This window comes from Triticum aestivum, chromosome 7A (genome assembly GCF_018294505.1).
Source record: "Triticum aestivum cultivar Chinese Spring chromosome 7A, IWGSC CS RefSeq v2.1, whole genome shotgun sequence".
In the NCBI taxonomy this organism is placed as follows: domain Eukaryota; kingdom Viridiplantae; phylum Streptophyta; class Magnoliopsida; order Poales; family Poaceae; genus Triticum; species Triticum aestivum.
Genome location: NC_057812.1, coordinates 720,539,383 through 720,560,754, shown reverse-complemented (window position 1 = coordinate 720,560,754; position 21,372 = coordinate 720,539,383). Strand labels below are relative to the sequence as shown.

At 44.9% G+C, this 21,372-nt stretch overlaps 2 protein-coding genes across 2 annotated transcripts; both read left to right on the top strand.

Annotated features, from left to right (window-relative positions):
- The first annotated feature begins 1,742 nt into the window (after nucleotides 1–1,742).
- LOC123149689 (alpha carbonic anhydrase 5) lies at nucleotides 1,743–3,658 on the top strand. Its single transcript, XM_044569398.1, has 6 exons — nucleotides 1,743–1,920; nucleotides 2,044–2,471; nucleotides 2,561–2,728; nucleotides 2,845–2,898; nucleotides 2,986–3,143; nucleotides 3,245–3,658. The coding sequence occupies exons 1-5, from the start codon at nucleotides 1,821–1,823 to the stop codon at nucleotides 3,091–3,093; spliced, it is 858 nt and encodes a 285-aa protein (XP_044425333.1). The 5' UTR covers nucleotides 1,743–1,820; the 3' UTR covers nucleotides 3,094–3,143; nucleotides 3,245–3,658.
- Nucleotides 3,659–9,607: 5,949 nt separating this feature from the next.
- Nucleotides 9,608–10,124, top strand: LOC123147719 (oryzain alpha chain). The gene has a single exon (XM_044567012.1). The coding sequence runs from the start codon at nucleotides 9,659–9,661 to the stop codon at nucleotides 10,082–10,084; it is 426 nt and encodes a 141-aa protein (XP_044422947.1). The 5' UTR covers nucleotides 9,608–9,658; the 3' UTR covers nucleotides 10,085–10,124.
- The last annotated feature ends 11,248 nt before the right edge of the window (nucleotides 10,125–21,372 follow it).

Below are 21,372 nucleotides of genomic sequence, written 5' to 3'. Positions count from 1 at the left end.
AAAAGCTTTTGCCTTGGTTTGAAAATAATAATATTCGAAGATATTTTCATTTGGCTATATTCGTGTTGTATGTTGTCATCTGCGCCTACAAACTCTTCACCTTAGTGCCACCAATGTTACATTTTTTTTGTATGATTTACATATGTTATGATCGAGCTCATCATGTGTTTCTCTTGACTACGCAAAAAGGCCTATCACCTGTTACAAACAATCTTTAGGGATAAATGTCACATGATCTTAAGCCTAGTATTCAAACACCTAATGTACATATGACATAACAGGATTTGGGATTTCTTACGGGTTTTGAGGGAAGCCTTCAGACTGATCAATGCACCCCTCATGTGGCCTATGGCTAAAACTTGCGTTCTCCAACAACATGGAGATGGGCGGGGGGAAAGTACATGAACTCGTAGCAAGCAGCGGGAGTGCCGCCATGACTGGCCTTGCGACTGCTAGCGGTGGAAAGGACCTTCGAGTCCCTCAGACCCTTCTTTAGGATCAGTTATTAGAGAGTCCTCTCCTTACCGCGTCAAAACCACGTTAGCTCACAAATGATAGGATCTCCCTTTTTTAATACTACGGGCTGCGAAACCGGAAGAAGATGATCGTGTCATGTTAGTTTTGAGGATTTTGGCATGCATGTGCATGAATGGCTGTAATCTCCAGTAGTTTATGTAATGGAATTTGGTGGAGATACATGAGCCACAGATTCAATCTCGTTTCATGATAGTGTCGATTATTTTTGTGAACTACTGTAATCTATAGTGGTTCTATAAGGAAAATTAGTGTGGAGAAATGACCGCTTCATTACTTTGAACAAAAAATGACCTCGATTATATGTACTGCCCGTCATACGTGTACTGGACAAAATCCTGTGTAATTAATTTTATGCGTATGCATTAGACAGATTCTTTGTAAATGAATAAGTTTAATATTAAGGAGAAGAGGCAGAAACAAGTCTCACATAATCAAACGTATTTGTTATTAGATGTTCTTGGTGAAGAAAACAAAGTTCATAGGAAGGGAAAACGTAAAATCTAATCTTAGCATATTGACATACATTTAGATGTGTAACATATCAACATCTACAGCACCAAATGTGCTTCATTAGATTCATTATGAAAATCGTATATATTTATGTATATAGTTGATATTGTAGATATTTGCAGATTTTCCTATAGGCCAGGTCAAACGTAATGTTTTTAGTTGTAGGACTTCAATTATTTTGAATTGAAGGGAGCATTAAGAAACCAAATGGTTGATAGTCTAACAATTCAGGTAACTAAATCAGTTGTTGATTAAGGTGCTGCCCATGTATGTGCGGGGGTGGCTTTGCTAGTTTCAAAAAGAAGGGAGATTCATGCATGTGGGAGCTCGTCATCAACATGAGCACGTGATGCTAAAGCACCCTATCTCGAGGAACCTAATAGTCAATCGACATTGCATAGAGACGGGAGGAGCCACTTTGCTTTAATGAGCACACTAATTAGTTCTTACCGTGATGTTAGAGCAAAGGACGAATCTTCTACAGAAATACCTATGTGTTGGTTCCGAAAGGGAAAGCTCCAGCTAACCCTCTTCAGGAGGACAAGACATTCTTACCGTGCCCCTTCTTTAATTCTATGACTTGTTCTTTCCATCAAGCCCACCTGCATGCCCCCTTTTCAGTACACCCAGCTAGCTAATGCATGTATAGTGTGCGTGTGCGTGTGTATATATACAGACCCACCAACTTTCCCCCTTCCATAGCCCAGCTAACTAGGAGTAGCACATCGATCAGCAAACGAACGTCCGGCAGGCACTCAACACAAAACACAAATATGCGTTCAGCTCGCGACCTCCGCCTCGCGGTCTCGGCCCTCCTCCTCCTCCTTCTGCTTTCAGCCGGCGTCCTGGCGGCAAGAGCCCAGCATGAAATCGGTGAGCTCTGCTCCGCTCTCTCAAACAAAAATCTTATATCTTAAATCCAGCGCATGTACGTGCATTTCTTGATTAATTCTTTCATCATTAATTAATTTTACCAAGTATATCTCTTGCATGCAGACGATGAGTCAGAGTTCAGCTACATCCGCGGGTCGGAGAACGGGCCGGAGAACTGGGGCAAGATCAAGGAGGAGTGGGCGACGTGTGGCACCGGGCGGATGCAGTCGCCCATCGACCTCTCCGACCGCCATGCCGCACAGGCACCCAACCTCAGGTACCTCAATCACTCCTACCTGCCTGTAGATGCCTCCATCATCAACCGCGGCCACGACATCATGGTCAAGTTCAACGGTGACGCCGGGAGCCTGTGGATCAACGGCACCGCGTACCACCTCAAGCAAGTCCATTGGCACTCCCCTAGCGAGCACCGCGTAAACGGCCGCCGGTACAGCCTCGAGCTTCACATGGTTCACCTCAGTGCCGACAACAAGACTGCTGTGATCGGCATCCTCTACAAGATCGGCAGGCGCGATCATTTCCTTCACGAGGTATGTTACGTGTCTCTAATCCATCTCCTGCCAACCAAACTTTCTTTAATTTGCACGGAGTTAAAGTTGTCAACTAATCCATAGTGCAGCTGGAGCCTTACCTGAAGAGGATAGCAGATACCAAGGAGAAGGAGGAGATGGTAGGCATGGTGGATCCCTGGGAGGCGAGGGGAGATGGCGAAGCGTACTACCGGTACATGGGCTCCCTCACCACGCCGGCGTGCGATGAGGGGGTCATCTGGACCGTCATCAAGAGGGTACCTACGTTGTTAATAACTTTTACTGAGCACATTTAGACCCAGATTCTAAAATTACGGGAAATTTGCTTACGGACATACGAACAATACTGCTCAAAAGTACATGCATTTTGCAGGTTGCCACCGTGTCGACTCACCAACTGAAGCTTCTCACCGACGCTGTCCATGATGTAATTAAGTTGTTCCATTTATTAATTTCTCTAATCTTTTTTCAAGAAAGCAAAGTGCATAAATTTGTATGTTTGTACTGTGTGTAGGGCTTTGAGATGAACGCGAGACCCCTTCAGAAGGTGAACGGAAGAGATATCAACTTTTTCTGCCCTGATGATCACCATGAGCGCTATTACGCTGCCGCTGATCAGTAATTAGGTTCAAACTTCAGGCAGCCTGAGGGATAGACATCATGCGTGTTAATGTAAGATAATCTCGCTCATTACGTACCTTAATTTGACTTGCTTATTATTGCCGATAAATAGTTGTTTCTAATGGAAAATATATATTTTCCCATGCCCTCAGTTTTCGGAAACCACGACGAAGAACCATTGATTCGATGGAGCATTGCAATGATGGTGACTCTGTACCAAGCGGAGATGTTCATAGTCTCGGCACGTTTGTTAATTCCATTGTAAAGTCGAAGTCACAGACATGTGTCCAATAAATAATTTCAAGCGGAGATGTTCATAGTCGTTGTTGTTAGTATCTTCAATAAATAATTTGATGACATGTGTCCAATCTACGCCATCTTATTTGCGTTTTCTTTCTTTTTGTTTCAACAAAAAGCGTCTCTATCACGGATGCGCCATATTGTTGCCAAGATGTGCTAGCTCATGGATTTATTTCTTCAATCATTGCACATCAGATCAAATCCATCTTATTATGTTGTATCGTTGCCATCTTTAATTACAGTCCCTTTTTCATATTTTATTTAAATCTATGTATTCTTCTTCTTCAAGAAAGTGTGCTACAGAATCTGAAAAAACAAGTGTGCTAGAGATCTATATTTGTTCGTCTTCCTTCTTTACCGCACTATATATGGGTGCTAGCACGCCCAGTTGAGTGAGATAGTGCTATGCTTGTGTTGTTGGCTTAGTATCATTCACATTTTCCTCAAATTAAGTCTTGACACTTGTCATGAATTGGATCAAGCAGTTTGCACGTCTGGAGATGTGCATGGGCCGACCAATAATGCCGAGCTACTGCACTGCAGACCGTCCATGACAGGAGCATCTCCCATAGGCTGTACGAGATAGCAATAAGGTTTTGGTTCCCGAATGAGGCAATTTTACCGAGGGGACTGGTAAATGTGGTTACCACAGTTACCAGGAAATACCGAGAAATACCGAGAATATTTCGAGCAATTTTACCGAGGGGGACTGGTAAATAAGTGAATGAACAAATATTCGAACCAAAGACCTCTCAAAATAGGAACTAGGTTGCTATCAACACGCCAGAACCAACTCTCATGGCATTAATTAGATCCTACGTACTTTACAGTAAATCGTGTGTTTAAATTCAAAATTTTCAAAAAAAATGGTATTTTTTTCTCGGCATGGCGATTTACCGAGGGGCACGGAAATACGTGGTAACCATGGGAAATCTTGAAATTTCGACCGGTAACCAAAACAGTGGATAGCATGCAGGTGCATCTCGCGTACGACGTCGAGCACTCGAGCTCACTTTTCCGGGGTCCTTTTCAATTGTACCTATCCCATAGGCTGCGAGACATCACATGGAATTATACGAGAGAGACAGAGACAGAGCGCAAGAAGTCTAGATTTACTTGATACATTGGTGCCTACCTTCGTCGATTCTGCCGATGTCCCATTCATAAGATTATTTTAGGTTTGTACTCCGATGTTAATTAACCTGCCGATTAGTGGAGTAGGTACGAAAATGTGGAGCAGGTAACAAAATCTGGGTAGATTATTCAAAATGTTATCTGCCGTGCGGTGGGTGTGCGGCTGTTTTCCTACCTATTTATGCTCAGGTCCCTTTCATCAGAATAAGTTCATGTCATCTTCAACTTCTTCTCCACGGCTTTATTCAAAAGGTAGCTAGTAAACGCAAACTCATGCAAGTGCTTTTTGTTGCTAGTAAGTAGTACTAACGTGCTCGTTTGGACTTATACTAGTCAGATGCCCATACATCGAAGTTCTCGCTCCATCTGTTCTAGTCTGACAAAATATAGTGGAACACATCAAATTATCAGGTGGAGCATCTTTTCCCGGTCTTAGTGTTCACACTGCAGAGTAGAACATATGCAAACTAATTAGTACATGAATAAACAAAAGGTGCAGAGACGACGGTGCACAAGTTTAAATTTATGTTGAACATTGAATGTCTCGGAAGGACCCTTCTTCGGACCCTGCGCAAGCGGGAGCTACATGCACCGGGCTGCTCTTTTTTTATTGAATGTCTCAGAAATACTACAATACTAGTATTCTAGGTAAATATGCATGTTGTAATTACCTTCATGCTCAAGTATTTGTACAAGCAAGAAGTTCCTAGAAATATTAGGCAACACCGATGTCCGGAGAATTTCTGTGCTGTGGAATATCACAAATCCTGTTGGGTGCATCATGTTTCATGTTTCCCTGAGCACCGGCTTCAGGCAAGCTGTAACTTAAGATGGGGGGCCTTTCAACGACCCCAACCCGGCCTGCGAATGTGGCATACAACCAAGGAATGGACCGAATGAGTGCATTGTCACAAATATATCTATACCTATCTCTTCGCTATACTACTTAGAAAAACTAAAGGATCCCATTTCATCCTCTCCTTTGTACAACCTTCCTATGTCCCGGCCTTTTCCCATCTCCTGTTTATCTTTTTCTCTTCCATCTCTGGTTTTTCTCTAAAATAATAATAATCTTTATTAAATCATAACTGCTTAACAAGAAGATGGCATTTCCCCCCATCTCTGGTCTTTCTCTGAAATAATATCTTTTTTCGTAATTCAACAAATTCTTACCAAATAATTCTTAACAATAAGATGGCAGGTAAATCATGGCACATACAAAGTCTTGCTAAGATTTTATAAAACCAATGTAATAATAGACGTGCAATCACATGCTAATTCTTTATCTCTTCTACTTAAAAACAATGTAAGGTTCCCATTCCACCACTCTTTCGTACAACTTCTTATATACGTTCCACTCTTTTTTCCTCTTCGATCCTCCAAACTCTCATTTTTCCCCCATTCATTCTACCCAAAATATAATGAATTGTCGCATGTTTTATAACCATACCCAAAATGAAAACATAATTTGTTTGGCAAATCATTAAATTCTTACCAAATAAGTGTTTAACAATAAAATGACAGGTAAACCATGGTGATTGCACGTATCAATATAGTAATAGACGCGCAGTCATGGGCTATTTATGTAGAATGTTTATACTCTCATTGCAACATAGCGGCAATTGTCTAGTACTACTTGAAAAGAACGTAAGGTTACTGTTTCACTGTCTGCTTCATCCATCCTCTCTGTCCCTCCTTCCCTTCTCATGTTCACTTTTTTCTTCCATCTCTGATTTCTCTCCAAAAAATATATATTCTTTGGTAACTCAATAAATTCTTACCAAATAACTGCTTAACAATAAGATGGCAGGTAAATCATGGCAAATGCATACACAATCTTGCAAAGAATTTAGCACACCAATATATTAGTGGACGTGCAATCACACGCAATCTAATAGAATGTTTATACTCCTGTTGCAATGCACGGGCAGTTATCTAGTACCAATACAAAAGGACCCAAAGGGTGGACCATCAAACCGCTTCAATCCAACGACCTAGACTACTCCAATGGTGAGTGCTTAATATGTTTAGCAAGCAATTAATATCATACCAAATACCAATGTCAATGAAAATCACATAATTAACACCCAAATAATATCTTACCTAATATCGATGTGTAGTATACTGCCTAATATCAGTTATCCTACCTAATATCTATGTTCAATTAAAGTAGTTTCTAATATCAACGTGCATTGCCCGTACACATTACTAGTATATACAAAGGACTGATATAGGATTAGGTGGCGATTAGGTGGTGGCTGCAGCCATAGAAGGAAGACGGATGACAGCAAGCATGTAGCAATAGTCAGGATCATACGATCCATACTAAATTTGTAGTCCTTAGTGAAGTTAATGCCTATACATCTATCGTACTCATAAGGAACTGCCCATTTTCACATAAATACATGCATGTAAAGAATTAGTTTAATTGGAGCTTTCTCTCATGTATATAGAGTATTAGGGCATATCCCAGGCATGTACCCATTTTAGGTCTATTTGTCATGACTGTCATGTCCAGAGAATTTTAGCCGGCCAACACGAGCGCCAGCTTCGGTATTCCAAAATCCCCGAATCTAGCCCCAATCAAGAGGTGGCGTAGGGGAGTCAAGACGTGCGCCACGTCTGACCAACAGTCCTTCCTTGCACCCTTTTTAACCCCCTCCTGGCTCACTCATTACATCACTCCAACCCAAACCCTTAGTCGCTACCCCATCGCGATGGGCAAGAAGATGCCGTAGAGAAGCGCGGGCGTTGCAGGGCACTGTGGCTGCTCATCGGCTACGGTACGACGAGCCACCGCAGCGACGGATCTGGTAGGAATTTAGGCTGCCATTCGCGCTGCCAAGGTGACACCCAACCACCGTAGACTGGTCTGTTCGCGCCACCACACCGCCACGTGTCGCCTGGGCCATCAACCTCCATCGCGTAGGCATGTGTCAAGCAGGAGCCCTGTTACGAATACTGGTCCAATTTCGAGTGGGAGGCGGAGTCCCCGCGTTTGCAACCACCAGATATCAAGTCCGACTGACATATCTGGGAGGGGCTAAGAAACTCTTTGATTGACTAAGAGCCCCCACAGGTGTAAGCCAGTTGTCATGGCGACCATCTTTAGTGCCATCCATCCCACGGCACCGCATCCCCACCAACAGGGCCGGCCCTAGCATCTTAGAGGCCCTTGTGCGAACTTCTGAACTCCACCGGCCATGGGCCCTCGCCTTGGCACGGCTCTGACTGCCACGACTATCACCAATAATGTTGTGGCAGGTGTGTAGTGGTCGCGACCCGTCGGAAGAACCGACAACGAGTTTCATCCAACGAGAAAAATAATTGGTTGCATGGTGCCTAATTAGTGGAGTATTGCATGCTTTTTTTAGCTTGAATCGGAGTATTGCATGATGCATGGGGCCTAATTAAAGGAGTGTTGCATGCTTTTTAATTTTTTGGGAAGGAGTATTGCATGCTGTGACTCATACATGCCAAACTAAATGGGATTTTTGGCTGCATGGAATGGATACACATCTCACGCTGCATAGATCCGGCATTAATTGAGATCGATAATCAAGGATATTAGCAGATTGGCTGATTTCATGGCCAAAATTTTTGCCGCAGAGTTAATTCCTAGCCTGGTCGCGCAGCGGGAGTAGGTGACTGGCTGAATGGTTGTCTCTTGGCTGGTCTTTTTACCTTCTCTATCTTTTCTTCTTCCTATAATATGCTTATATATCTACTAGAGACATGCAAACGGATGGGCCCCTGCTTTGGCTGGGCCCTAGGCGGCCGCACTCCTCGCCATGCCCTAGGGCCGGCCCTGCCCACCAAGAGTTCTACCTCGATGGGTCGAGTGGGTCAAACGGTTAGGCGTCCTCATTGCGCTCGCAATGTTCCACCATCTTGGAATGATGCTGGGTGGTCCACTCGATGTCCTTCACGAAGACACAAGTGGCATCGCCGCACGTTCTTGCCGAGGCCTAGGTTATGGACTAGTCAAATTTGAAGGGGTCTGAGGCCCACCGCCTGCGCCTCCTCAATCGAGAGTTGCTTCGTATGGCCATCATGTAACCGGATCATGACATCCTCCACAAGGCAGAGGACGACACCACAGCCAAGAGGTAGCCGAGAGACTGCAACGCAGGTGGGACGCTGCATCCCAGGTAGATGCCACAGTGGCGCACACGGCTAGAGTGACTACGGCAGTGGCGGTGATGACGATGGCACTAGCAGTGTCCTCGAAGGACATGCATCCCAGGTCGTCGTCCAGCTTATCCAATAGATTTTGGTTTTAGATTAAGTTACTTCCATATAGTTTGCTTGTGATATATCCGAACTGCAATAAAATTTGGAATTTTAATAGTTGAAAATAGGGGAGAAATGGGTGATAGCATTTGGTGGTTAGGCATCTACTGACCACACATATGTGTGGACAATGGGGTCGTCCATTTAGGTATTACCCTCTAAGATGCCCTGAGATTCAATATGTTGGTGCACGAGAGTGAATGACATACGTGTTGTTGGGAGACAATGTGACGGGGATCATGAGCTAACTGCCGAGTAACATTACAATGGGGTGCACGTGTACTTCTAGTGTAGTTTGACCGAAAATTTGGAAATTCCATTAATTTCGGTGTGTACTGAAATATTTGCTTTTCAGTCAAAATATTTCATGAATTATGGTAGTACCCATGAATTCCGATTTTTTTACCACTTTTGACTTTTTAAGAAATTGGTTATATCTCAATCAAATTCAAGTGGACATTTCAGTCTATTTGCCGGGATGAAAACTGAAATCAATAAAATCCAGTGATTTAATATATTTCTGAAACTGAAATTCAAAACCATTGTTGTCCGTGTACTCACGGCGACTCGCTGTAGCATTTCTTAAATTTTGTTCCGCTGGATCGATCCATGCATCCATGGTGCACATACTCGAAGAATCATAATGTCTGGGCTTTGATTGCACTACTGCCCGACAGCAGATTATAGCTGGGTACAGGTCAATATTTATTTATGGAAGGCATTGATTGCACGATTGCTCCGCTGATCGTTCTTCCCCTCGCATCTCTTTCTCACTTCCATCCCCACCTGCCACAGATCTGATCCAGTCCCCCCACCTTCCCGTCGTCCTTGGCCTCGTGATGAGGAGCTCCACGGCTCTCATCGCCGCGGCATCGCTCGTACTGCTGCTGGTGTCGCTGGCGGCGGCGGACATCCAGATACCCTACAGGGAGAGGAGCGAGGAGGAGACGCGGCGGATCTTCGTGGAGTGGAAGGCCAAGTACGGGAGGAGCTACGACTCCATCCGCGAGGAGGAGCGCCGGTATGCGATCTTCAAGGACAACCTGCTGCGGAACATCGATCAGCAGAGCGCCGCCGGGATCCAGCGGCAGCTCAACAATTTCTCCGACCACACCCATGGTGAGGAGTTCAGAGCCTTTCGCCCATGTTACATTCCACTAGATGGCTACGGCGACTGGACGAAGACCAAGGGAGCGTGGATTGCATACATGCTGTTTGTTTCTACTTTCATTGTTGTTCTTGCATTTTGTAAATTGCATGCATAGTCCTGCGACTAGTATATTTCTGATGGATGTAAATCCCCGATTGACTCAGATTTATTTGTAGATTTTTATTGGTCATCTGGAATAGGTTGTCATGTGGAAACAGTTTGTCATAGACACATCACACTTTTTTTTTGCGGGGTAACGAAGAGCTTTATTCATATGAAGAGGCACCGGCCATGTCAGCCATAAGGCTGGTGACCAAGAAGCCCGGAGGGGAGCCCATCCAACACTCCGTTGCCTCCTTTGTGCATGCTTGTTACGCACAGAGGTGGGCTGGAACGTTTGCATGTCTCCTTACATGAATTACATCAAAAGAAACTAAAGTAGCAGCTAGCTCCTCTATATCTAAAAGTAACGGCGCTATAACAGAGCGCGAAGTCCGGCGCGATTTTCAGAGGTTCACTACCTCCAAGCTATTTGTCTCAATCTCCACAGGCGCAAAGCCACGGAGTGTTGCCACAATCACACCTTCACGTACAGTTGTCGCCTCCGCAATGAGATGATCTGTAATGCCTGGGCATGGTTTGCACCAAGCAGCAAGAAAATCTGAAGATGAACGAGCCACACCCCCAATCCCTCCTCTATGCTCCTGCATAGAAACACCAGCGTCGGTATTGATCTTAATCAACTCTCCCTCTGGTGGTCTCCACCCATGGCCTGGCAATATACTTGCGTGCTTGCTCGGGAGCTCCAACACCATCAGAGCATCTCTGATCATCTTAAGTGACTGAACTGGTTCCATGCTGGCCTTGTCATGGGTAACATTGTTGCGCGAGGTCCAGATAGCACTACTAGGAAAAGGGTTACTAATGGCGCATCAGTTTTGCCTACTAATGGCACACTACTGGTGCGCCATTAGTATCACGCCACTAGTATTTCTAACTAATGGCGCACCATCGATGCGCCATTAGTATCTGCGCACCATGCAGTGCGCCATTAGTATAGAACACCATGCGCCATACTAATGGTGCACTGTTGGGTGATGCGCCATTAGTATGAATATTAGGTTTTTTTTACTTTTTAGAATTTTGCATAGGTTACAAAATATATTATTGGACAGAATATAGACAGCACCCCACAGCAAGAGCAGATTCATCAAATACAATAGAAGATTAGTCTTCGAATACAATTCATCATATTAGTCTCCGAATTCAAAAGACCGAAAAAAGATAGAACATTACAAGTCTCGAGACCGCGAGTAGCGAGTTTTTCGGAAGTAATACTAATCCTAACAAGTCCTACTAATCATCATCATACAACTTCAACTTGTTATTAATAACAAGTCCTACGATCATCATCTTGATAGTCATCGAACCAACCCTACTTGATTGTTCTTAGCACATGATCATCAGTATTAGGTAGGACCTAAATACCCTATTTAAGGTAAAATAGCATAAAACAATATAGACCCTGACTCTCCATTATGGAGAATGGAGAACATCCTGTCTCTAATTCTTGTGCTTCGCTTTCTTTTGCTTCCAAGAACCTCCTTACGACTGTCCATACATTTTTTTCCATCCTTTGATTTTCATGTCTCCACTTCTTTTAGAAATCTCGTATGGACAGTTGAGATTCGTAGGATGACCTGGATGTATGTTCAAAACATTAAGACTACCTTTCTTATACATCAAATGAGGCACACAATTCTCTGGGATTATCTGTTGAAAAACATAGTAATAACTTCATAGTTAGCAATGATGTACTAGTTTTAGAAGTATGCAAAAGATGCACGGATGTCGTAATAGTAAAAATCTTACCAGGGTATCTCCATGGTAGTTACTGTAGTTGAACACATGCACTAGTGGCACGTATTTACCATAATGTTGAGGAGTTTGATTGTGGATATTGTAATTCTTAATGTCAGTACAAAATCCGACCAGATGATTTTTCTCCATGTAAGTTGTTAATTCGGAGCCATCGGTGTAGTGGTTTTTGTCTACCATCTTCCGCACATTCTTTGAACAATAAAAATAAGCTGTCAATGGAAATAAGCTGTCAACTATTTTGAAATAAACAATATAAATTAGCTAATAACTATGTTTGAGAAACTCACACAGCGGTAGAACTGGAGGCGTATCAACAAGGACCCAAATGTCCATATTGTCTTGGTCGATGTCAGGATTACCAAGATCCATGGTGATAAGCATACCCTCATCAAAACCATACATCTTGCAAAATGCTTCCCAATTTTTGCAATCAAAATGGGTTACGCTCTCAGAATTATATAGATTTACTTCAAAGTCCACATCGTGATGAGTCCTTAGATGAATTTTCTTTGTTTCAGAAATTTCATGGTCTTTAAAATCCATCCTCTCCAAGACATAGCGTCTTGCATGGCATGGGATAAGCTATACTCGAATTGTAAAAGATGAAAATTACACGTTGAAATAGTTGAAGTCATGCTTAATTATGAAAATAACACTTGTCATTGTTGTGTACCGTTTCAACTTCGAAGGTCTCCTCGAGCTTAATGTTGAAGCGCCGATCATCGTCCAGGTGAAGCATGTCGCACAGACCTCGATAGTCGTGGCACCAGTAGCACTCCCCCGGGAGACTTTCGTCGTCCGATGATGATGACGACATATCCTACGTTCATAATTCAAAACTACATCATTTAGGGTTTGTCGACACAGAGGCATCCTAAAAGCTAAGATTTTATCATTTAGGGTTTGTCGACGCTGAGGCACCCTAAAAGCCTAAGCTTTCATCATTTAGGTTCTTATCGACACCGAGGCACCCTAAAAGCCAAGGTTTTATCATTTAGGGTTTGTCGACGTCGAGGCACCCTAAAAGCCTAAGCTTTCATCATTTAGGTTTTGTCGACGCCGAGGCACCCTAAAAGCCTAAGCGTATATCATTTAGGTTCTCATCGACACCGAGGCACCCTATAGAAGCCAAGTTAAGTTTTCATCATTTAGGGTTTATCGATGCCGAGGCACCCTAGGTTGGGCCTAATCACTTGGCTCTATTGCCACCTATGTTGGGTTTATCATCTAGGGTTTATTGATACTAATGAGAATTCTAAGTTGGGCCTAATCACTTGGCTCTATTGCCACCTATGGTTTAATGCAGCAAGAATGGCGGGGCAGTTGATCCTACTTAACTAAGTACTAAGATACCCCGGCCCATGCATTAGTCGCAAGTACCCCATATGTCCTATTTTTAGCAAAGTCATGCTAAAATTCACGGAAAATTTCGGCATGACCTTTGCTGAAAATAGGACATATGGAGTACCCGAATTTGCCGGAACGAAAGTTAATCGACATTCCGGCAAACTCAAGGGCCTCTCGGGGTACCTGCAAATTCATCACGACACAATGGTCGAAGACAAAACCCAGCAAACTAGCAAGATGATCATCATCTTTGCAAGTCATTACTTGTCAAATACAGAAGAAGGAACAATTTATTTGTGACATAGTTGGCCCATACAGAAGAAGCAACACCCTGCACTAGCCTAAAAACAAGTGAAGTTTCACCCATATAAGAACAACTTTATAAAATCAGAGAAGTTGCTATGTTTTTTCTACTGCTAGGAAAAACATCACTCATTGGAAATGAAAATCTCAGTATCAGCATTTTGAACTTTGAAATGAAATACAGTAGTAGTAGTATTAGTAGTATATGGAGTAGTATCTTGTCTAGTAGTAGTATTAGTTGTATATGGAGTAGCAAGTTTTGCCTCAGAGACCGCAAAAGCTATGTTTTTTCTCAATTCAGATAGCTAAGTGGAAAACCACGTCAAGTTCTGTTTTAATACTCTATTTCTCAATGCATGCAATTGGTTTCATAGCTTTGTGTTACTGTATAGACCTATTTAACCCTAGGCACTTTCCATATACAAGCTATATAGTCTGAAATCACATGCATACAGCTGAGACAAGCATCGACCATAGCACTCCACAACCATGAACTTGTACAGAGGGGGAGAGAGGCGAGACAAGTGGTCACCTTGGTGACAGGGGAACCAAATCCAAACAAGTCGAACCCACAGCAGCAGCTTCTCTGTATCCAAGTTGAACCAAGTCCTTCCTTCACACAACACAACAGCACAACACAGCTATAGATGAGAACACGTCAGAGATTGGAGGAGATGAAGAAGAAAATCAGCAAGAGACAACCGGAAAAGGAATTCGTACCCTATTCTCCTGCTGGACGGTGGGGAGGTCGCGGGCCTCCTCTCCTGCTGGACATGGGGCCTCCTCTCCTGCTGGACGTGGGGTGGCTCCGAGGTTTCTAGGGTTTCGAGGGGGGAGGCGGGGCTCGGGGGGAGGCGGCGCTCGAGGGGGAGGAAGGGGAGAGGGAGGCGGCGGGGGCGCGTGGGCGGCTGCGGCGCAGTGGGTCGGGGCAGCGGCGGCGGCGGTGCGGTGGAGGGAGGGACGAGGGAGGGAGCGGCGCGGTGGAGGGAGAGGGACGAATCGAACTAGTCTGGCGAGAGGGAGGGGGGAAGGAGCGGCGCGGTGGTGTATGGATGGTGGAAGATTACTAATGGCGCACCCCCAGGCGATGCGCCATTAGAATGTTTTTTTCATAGCAATGGCACACCAGCGCGATAGTGCGCCATAAGTATTCTTTTTTTTAGATAGCAATGGCGCACCAGCCACCCATGCGCCATAAGTAAGAATTTTTTATTTTTTTAAAAATGAATATGAATATGAATATGAAACAGTAATATTTTTTTTATAAAAACAGTAATAATTGTTGTTTAACAACAATTGTAGTCTACACTTTATTATTATTATTTTTTAAAAATGAATATGAATATGAAATAGTAATATATTTTTTATAAAAATATATATAATTTTTTAAAAAATATCATCAAATTTGTTATTTGAAAATATCATCGGCGGCGGCGGTGGAGGGGGGAGGGTGCGGGGGGTGCTCGTCGGCGGCGGTGGAGCGGGGAGGGTGCGGGGGGTGCTCGTCGGCGGCGGTGGAACTACATGGCGACCGAGAAGCACCGCATATACCCTCTCCCAGCTGTGAGGGTCAACCTGGAACATGATCCCTTGGATCTGTTGGTGAAGGCCTTCGAGATGAGCGGGCGGTTATGCCTCGCCGTAAAAGTGCCCGGCTTCCCTCCGACTCTTCAGTTATGGGTTATGTCTCTGCCACCGCAGGACCAGTGGGCCGACAGTGACGACAAAAAGTTGTGCTGGGATTTGCACTACAGCTTCACCGCATACTACATCAACAATAATGTACCGACTAGTGTTTGGTTTGACAATGGCGAGAAGACGTTGTGCGTCAGGCAAGGGGATGTCTTGTTCAAGCATGGCACGAGAGGACGCTCGCCGGAGCCGTCTCGATATTCTTATTGTCCAGAATGCGACCAGCGACTCGAGCTGCCGCCAACACCGTCGAACTACATATGAAACATTTTGGGGGGCTATCGCCCCAGCTTGCAAAGTAATACATATATATATATATATATATATATATATATATACTAATGGCGCACCGTGGCAGAGTGCGCCATTACTAGTTTAAACTAGTAATGGCGCACTTTGCAACGGTGCGCCATTAGTAGTTTTGCGAAAAACAGAATAAAAAAATACAGTAGTGGCACACTCCATGGCTCATGCGCCATTACTAGTTAGAACTACTAATGGCGCACTTTGCCAGGATGCGCCATTAGTATGTTTATAAAAATGAAAAAAAATTGTTACTTGTGGCGCACCGGACATGTCTTCCACACTAATGGCGCATCGCCACATGGTGCGTCATTAGTATATAGTAGTGGCGCACCACTTCTCTGATGCGTCATTAGTATCAATTTCATCTATAGCCCTTTTCCTAATAGTGTAGCCCACACAACTGTAATGTTTTTTGCCCTGTCTGCCGCATCAAACCTAGCATCACAGAGAATACCTCTAGACCATGTCAATTCATGCAATTCTGTGAGCTTGATATTGAGCCACTCGCCTGCTTCTCTCCAGAACCTCCTAGCAAGGTTACACTTTATCAATGCATGATACATGTCCTCATCAGCTGCCAGACACACTTTGCATCTGGCTAGAGTTGTAATATGTCTATGTTTGAGAGCACTTTCGACACAAGAATTCCTTGAAGCACTTACCACCAGAACACACGTACTTTTGGTACCACGTTCAACTTCCAAAGTCTTGTCCATAACTACTTATTTGTCTCCGAAGCTTCTGTAGCCAACCCTTCTTCTAGAGCACGATGCTCGTTACAAATCATTAGAGTTCGGTACGCTGATTTTACAGTATAGACTCCATCCTTCTCTGCTGACCATGCCCAAAAATCCTCCCCTCCCAAATGCCTTAAGGGAATATTGAGTATTGCATCGGCTTTAGGAGGAATAAAATTTTCTCTCACTACATTGATCTTCCATCTCCCGGTTTCTGCATCGACCAAGTCTGAGACCCTGGCCAAAATAGCACCCACTATCTGCACGGACGGCCTCATGGAGAGCAGCCCTGGAATCCAAGGGTCGCCTCAAATCGAAACCGTAGTACCATCTCAAATCCTTTTGATCATACCAACACCTAGAGCCTCTCTCCCTGCCAAGATGGCACGCCAAGTGGACGAAGCATGTGGATGCGCTGAGGCCTCCCAGAAGTCTGTATTCGGGAAATACTTCCCTTCGAGCACCCGTGCACATAGCGAGTGAGGGCTAGTGATGAGTTTCCAACCATGTTTCCCTAGAAGGGCTAAGTTAAACAGCTGCAAGTTCCTGAAACCCATCCCTCCTTTCTCCTTCGGTGTAGCAAGAGAATCCCAATCGATCCAGTGCAAGGATCGATGATCAAGTGAGCTGCTCCACCAGTAGCGCGCCATACATGATGATAAACCCTTGCAAACTTTCTTCGTGAGCTTGAAGCAGCTTATAGAGAACGCCGGTATTGCCTGAGCCACGGATTTGAGCCGAACCTCTCTTCCTGCACATGAAATCAAGCGTTCTGTACCCCCCTGCAGCTTGCTTCTCAATCTCTCATTTAGGTGATCAAAGGTGCCACTTGTGATCCGCCCAGTTGTAGTAGGTAAACCAAGATATCTCTCACTGAAGGCTTCAACCGTGATTCCTAGAAGACACTTCAGACTTTGTTAGACTTTGTTTGACTGGATCTGGTGTGTTGGGACTCAAGAAGATATAGCTTTTTTCTTTGTTTACACACTATCCGAAACACTCACCATATATCCTTAGAACTTGATTCAACCTTTGGGCGCTTGCTTCTTTTGCATTCATGAAAATTAAACTATCATCATCAAATAGCAAGTGATTCACCCAAGGCGAGTGATTGCTCACTCTAATTCCTCTGTCAACCTGTGCCCCACCCAAATTGTTCAACAGACTAGTGAAGCCTTCTGCGCAAAGTAAGAACAGATAAGGCGAGTAGGGGTCCCCTTGACGTAAACCCCTCGATGGTGTGAAATAAGGCAGCAATTCGCCATTCACTCGTACCGTGAACCTGACTGAGGTCACACATTTCATTGTCAGTCTAACAAAACTTGTGCTAAAGCCCAGTCTTAGCATGATGGCTTCCAGATAGTGCCACTCGACCCGGTCATACGATTTCATCATGTCAAGCTTGACTGCACACACGTGATTTCTCCCCTTCTTTCGCCTCCTCGTCGCATGAACACTCTCATAGGCGATTAATACATTATCAGTGATAAGACGGCCGGGAACAAAAGCACTCTGCTCATCACTTACAATCTCACCGAGGAACGACCTCGCCCTGTTGGCAATACATTTGGATGCGATTTTGTGTAACACAGAACATAGCGAGATGGGTCTGTACTGCAAGATACGTTGCGGGTACCTTACCTTAGGTATAAGAGTAATGGAAGTATCATTCATTCCCACAGGCAGCTCGCCTCCATTCAAAAAGTCCAATACAGCCAGCACTATATCTTCTTGAAGAAGATCCTAATGCCGCTGAAGAAACCCCGCTGTAAATCCATCTACCCCTGGTGCTTTGGATGGTGCCATTTGAAACAATGCCGTCTGGACCTCTAGGGCTGTGAATGATTTATCCAGGTATTCATTCATAGCCGGTGTCACCTTGGGCGGAACTTGATCGATCAACTCATCCATAGGCCGAAAACCCTGAGTTGTATATAATGCTTCATAAAAACCTTGAACTTCTGCACAATTCTCCTCAAAAGTCTGACACGTTGAACCATCGGCTTTCTCCAAGAACTCAATTTTATTTAAGCGCTTACGTTGAGCTGCCTGGGCATGGAAATAGCCCGGGTTACGGTCCCCCTTGCGAAGCCAGAGAACTCTAGATCTCTGCCGCAACCATATCTCCTCCTGTCGGAGGGCTTCACGCAATTGTTTTCCAACTGCGCGTTCCTCATCTGTAGGGCCCCGCCCCGTGGAGCAGGCTCGTAGACGATCGAGCTTCGCGTGCAGTTTTCGGACTTTGCGTGTTAAATTCCCAAACTCCTTCGCTCCCCAACTAGCAAGCTGTCGTTGCATGTCGTTGAGAGCACCAACCACTCCGGCCAGACCATGTTGTCCCGATCCCTTCTTCCATTGTTGAATTACTAGCTGATCGTAGTCACCATGTGTTTGCCAAACATCCTCATAACGAAATTGTCTAGCAGCTCGTGTGTTGTTTCCGGCCAAATTCTCCCGTGGGTCAATCATTAGGAAACAGTGATCAGACTCCGCGGTACTAATATGCCGGGCATGAGTATCAGGGAACATATGAACGTACTGGAGGTTGCCAAACCCACGATCAAGCCTGGCTTTTACGTTCGCGCGTCCGTGCTGTCCATTATCCCATGTATGCTCAGTTCCTGACCAACCAAGATCCTTGAGAAAGCAGTCATCCACCGCCTCTCTAAACGCCCGCATTTGATATTCAGGTCGTTCCGCCCGTGAGAAGTGTTCAGAGGCAGTAAGGGTCTCATTGAAATCACCCACACAAAGCCAGGCTTCATTCCGAATTGCAAAGAGTGTACATAGGAACCTCCAACTGTGGGGGCAATCTTCCACTTTCGGAGCTCCATAGAATCCAGTGACCCTCCACTCTTTTGAGTCTCGGGTCTTCTTTTTTACCAGAACATCAATGTGGCATGAGCTATAATTTTTCAACTCCACCTCCAGCTCATCCGACCAAAACAGACCAATACCACCACTTAGGCCAGTACTATCCACCGCAAAACATCCTGCAAAACCCAAGAGGTTCTGCAGATTCTCTACTCTTTTAGCTGAAATTTTTGTCTCCATAACAAAAAGGAGACCGGGCCCTTCCTGCTTCACCACACAGCGATGCTCTCGAACTGTCGTAGGGTTCCCAAGCCCTCGGCAGTTCCAGCTCAAGCAACTCATTGCTCTGGGCAGGGCTGACTCACAGCCGCTGCCAAAGTTTCTGAATTATTCGGTGTTGGTTTCTTTTTCTTTGGCTCCCTCTCAGTTTCAGACCCCTCCTGTGATCCCCTGGGAGAAGCAATTTCATTCGTTGTTCCTTCCTCATCCTGATGAGGCGAGCATGTCAGGAGCGGTCGGTCTACCCTCCTATATACCTGGTTCTGGATCTGAGGCCCTCCTTTCCTTTTCTGATGAATTCTTGTGTTCTTTGCAGGTGAAGCTACCTCAGTTGTTCCCTTGTCCTCTGTGCTCGAATTATTTGTATCCACCTTGCTCTTCGGGGGAGCAAAACTCTCCCTTGTCGAACTCTCATCAAAAGCAGCTTTCTTCCAATCATCTTGCGCCCGTAGGCCTTTGCCGAACGGGAGGTCTCCATTCTCATCCCTCGTGCCCGGTGTCTTACAGAAAAGATTCGAGTGACCCAGGTTGCCACAAGAGAAGCAAAAATGTGGTACATTCTCATAGACTATATCATAGGGATCCATGCATTTTCTCCTCTTTGATTCAATCAGTATCCACCTCCTCAAGGGTTTATCAACATCAATCGTAACTCTCGCCCTTAGGTACCCCGCAGAATGATCAAATTGCACCGATGTTGCCTCTTTATCTATCTGGTGTGCTATTGCTGTACTTCATGGTTCCGCTCGTAGATTAAACGGGAGATTTAGCACTCGGGCCCAAAGCTGCAATTTACCAAACTTCAATTCTGAAGGTCGCATGCACTCATCGAATTCTGATAAGATCACTGCATTCTTGCTAAAGTGCCATGGCGAACCCACCACACACGATCACGATCCCTTTTACAAGCAAATTCTGCCACGAACAAGTTTTCCCCTGCCGGCCTAAAAGATAGACCTTTAGGATTCCCCCATGCCGGCCGAAGCGCACTGGATATAGTCTGGATGTGGAGAGTGTGTCGATGAAGTACTTTGCCTACCAACATCTACTTCTCCTACGCCCCTTCCTCAAGATCATCAAGCACCAGCGGAGTCGCTTCTTCATCGGTGATCTCCATCCTCCCCAGCGCTTCCGCGAGTCTGGCCCTCGCCGTCCTTGGCGAGACCTCTTCCTTCGCCTTTCCCGATCAGCAGAAGATGCCATCGCCGATCAGAGGATCAAATCCCGCACCCCGCCGAGCAGATCGGGCGGGCGCCGCCACGGGTCCTCCTGAAACCCTAGTCGCCTCGCGGGGAGGCTCCTGATGTTTCGGAGGAAAAACTTGACACATCACACATATGCTAGCACAACTCGTGCACACGCGTACGCGTATACCCACGGAGCACACCTGCATAGCCGTACACACACGCGTACATGTACATGGATCTGTACACGGACATGTACACACACAGCACATATGCGTACACGTACACACACATGTCTATGTACACACGCGTACACCTACACACGCATGTACACACGCACGCATCATACACATACACGCACACATGTAGCACACACATACATGTACACATCACACATGACCCACTAGTCATTGAGACAAAAATATGAAGGGGATCACTTTTACAAGGCCTTACCAAAATTTATCAAGTGCCCTTTGGGTTTGCAAATATGCAAAGTGGGATGGCAGACTTAGCAAGCTTTGTAAAAAGTTTGGGTGAGAGACCACTTATACAAAGGTTGTTGGAGGAGGTTTTGAAACAATTCCTTATTTAACACTATTTTAAATTTTGTTTTCTTATTTGACACTGAAAAACTTTTTCTTTCCTATCTAACAACAAGTTTAAATTTTATGCCTTTTACGACACTTTCATTCATTTTAAACCTAAAAGACACCTAAAAAGACCCTTTTACCTCTTATGTAGTATTTGTGTGCACGGGGCGGTAGCACACACGTGCAGCATCAGTGGCAGGATAGTAGCGCACACGTAGCAGCACATACACACACAGCAACACACACACACGTGGACACACACATCAGCAG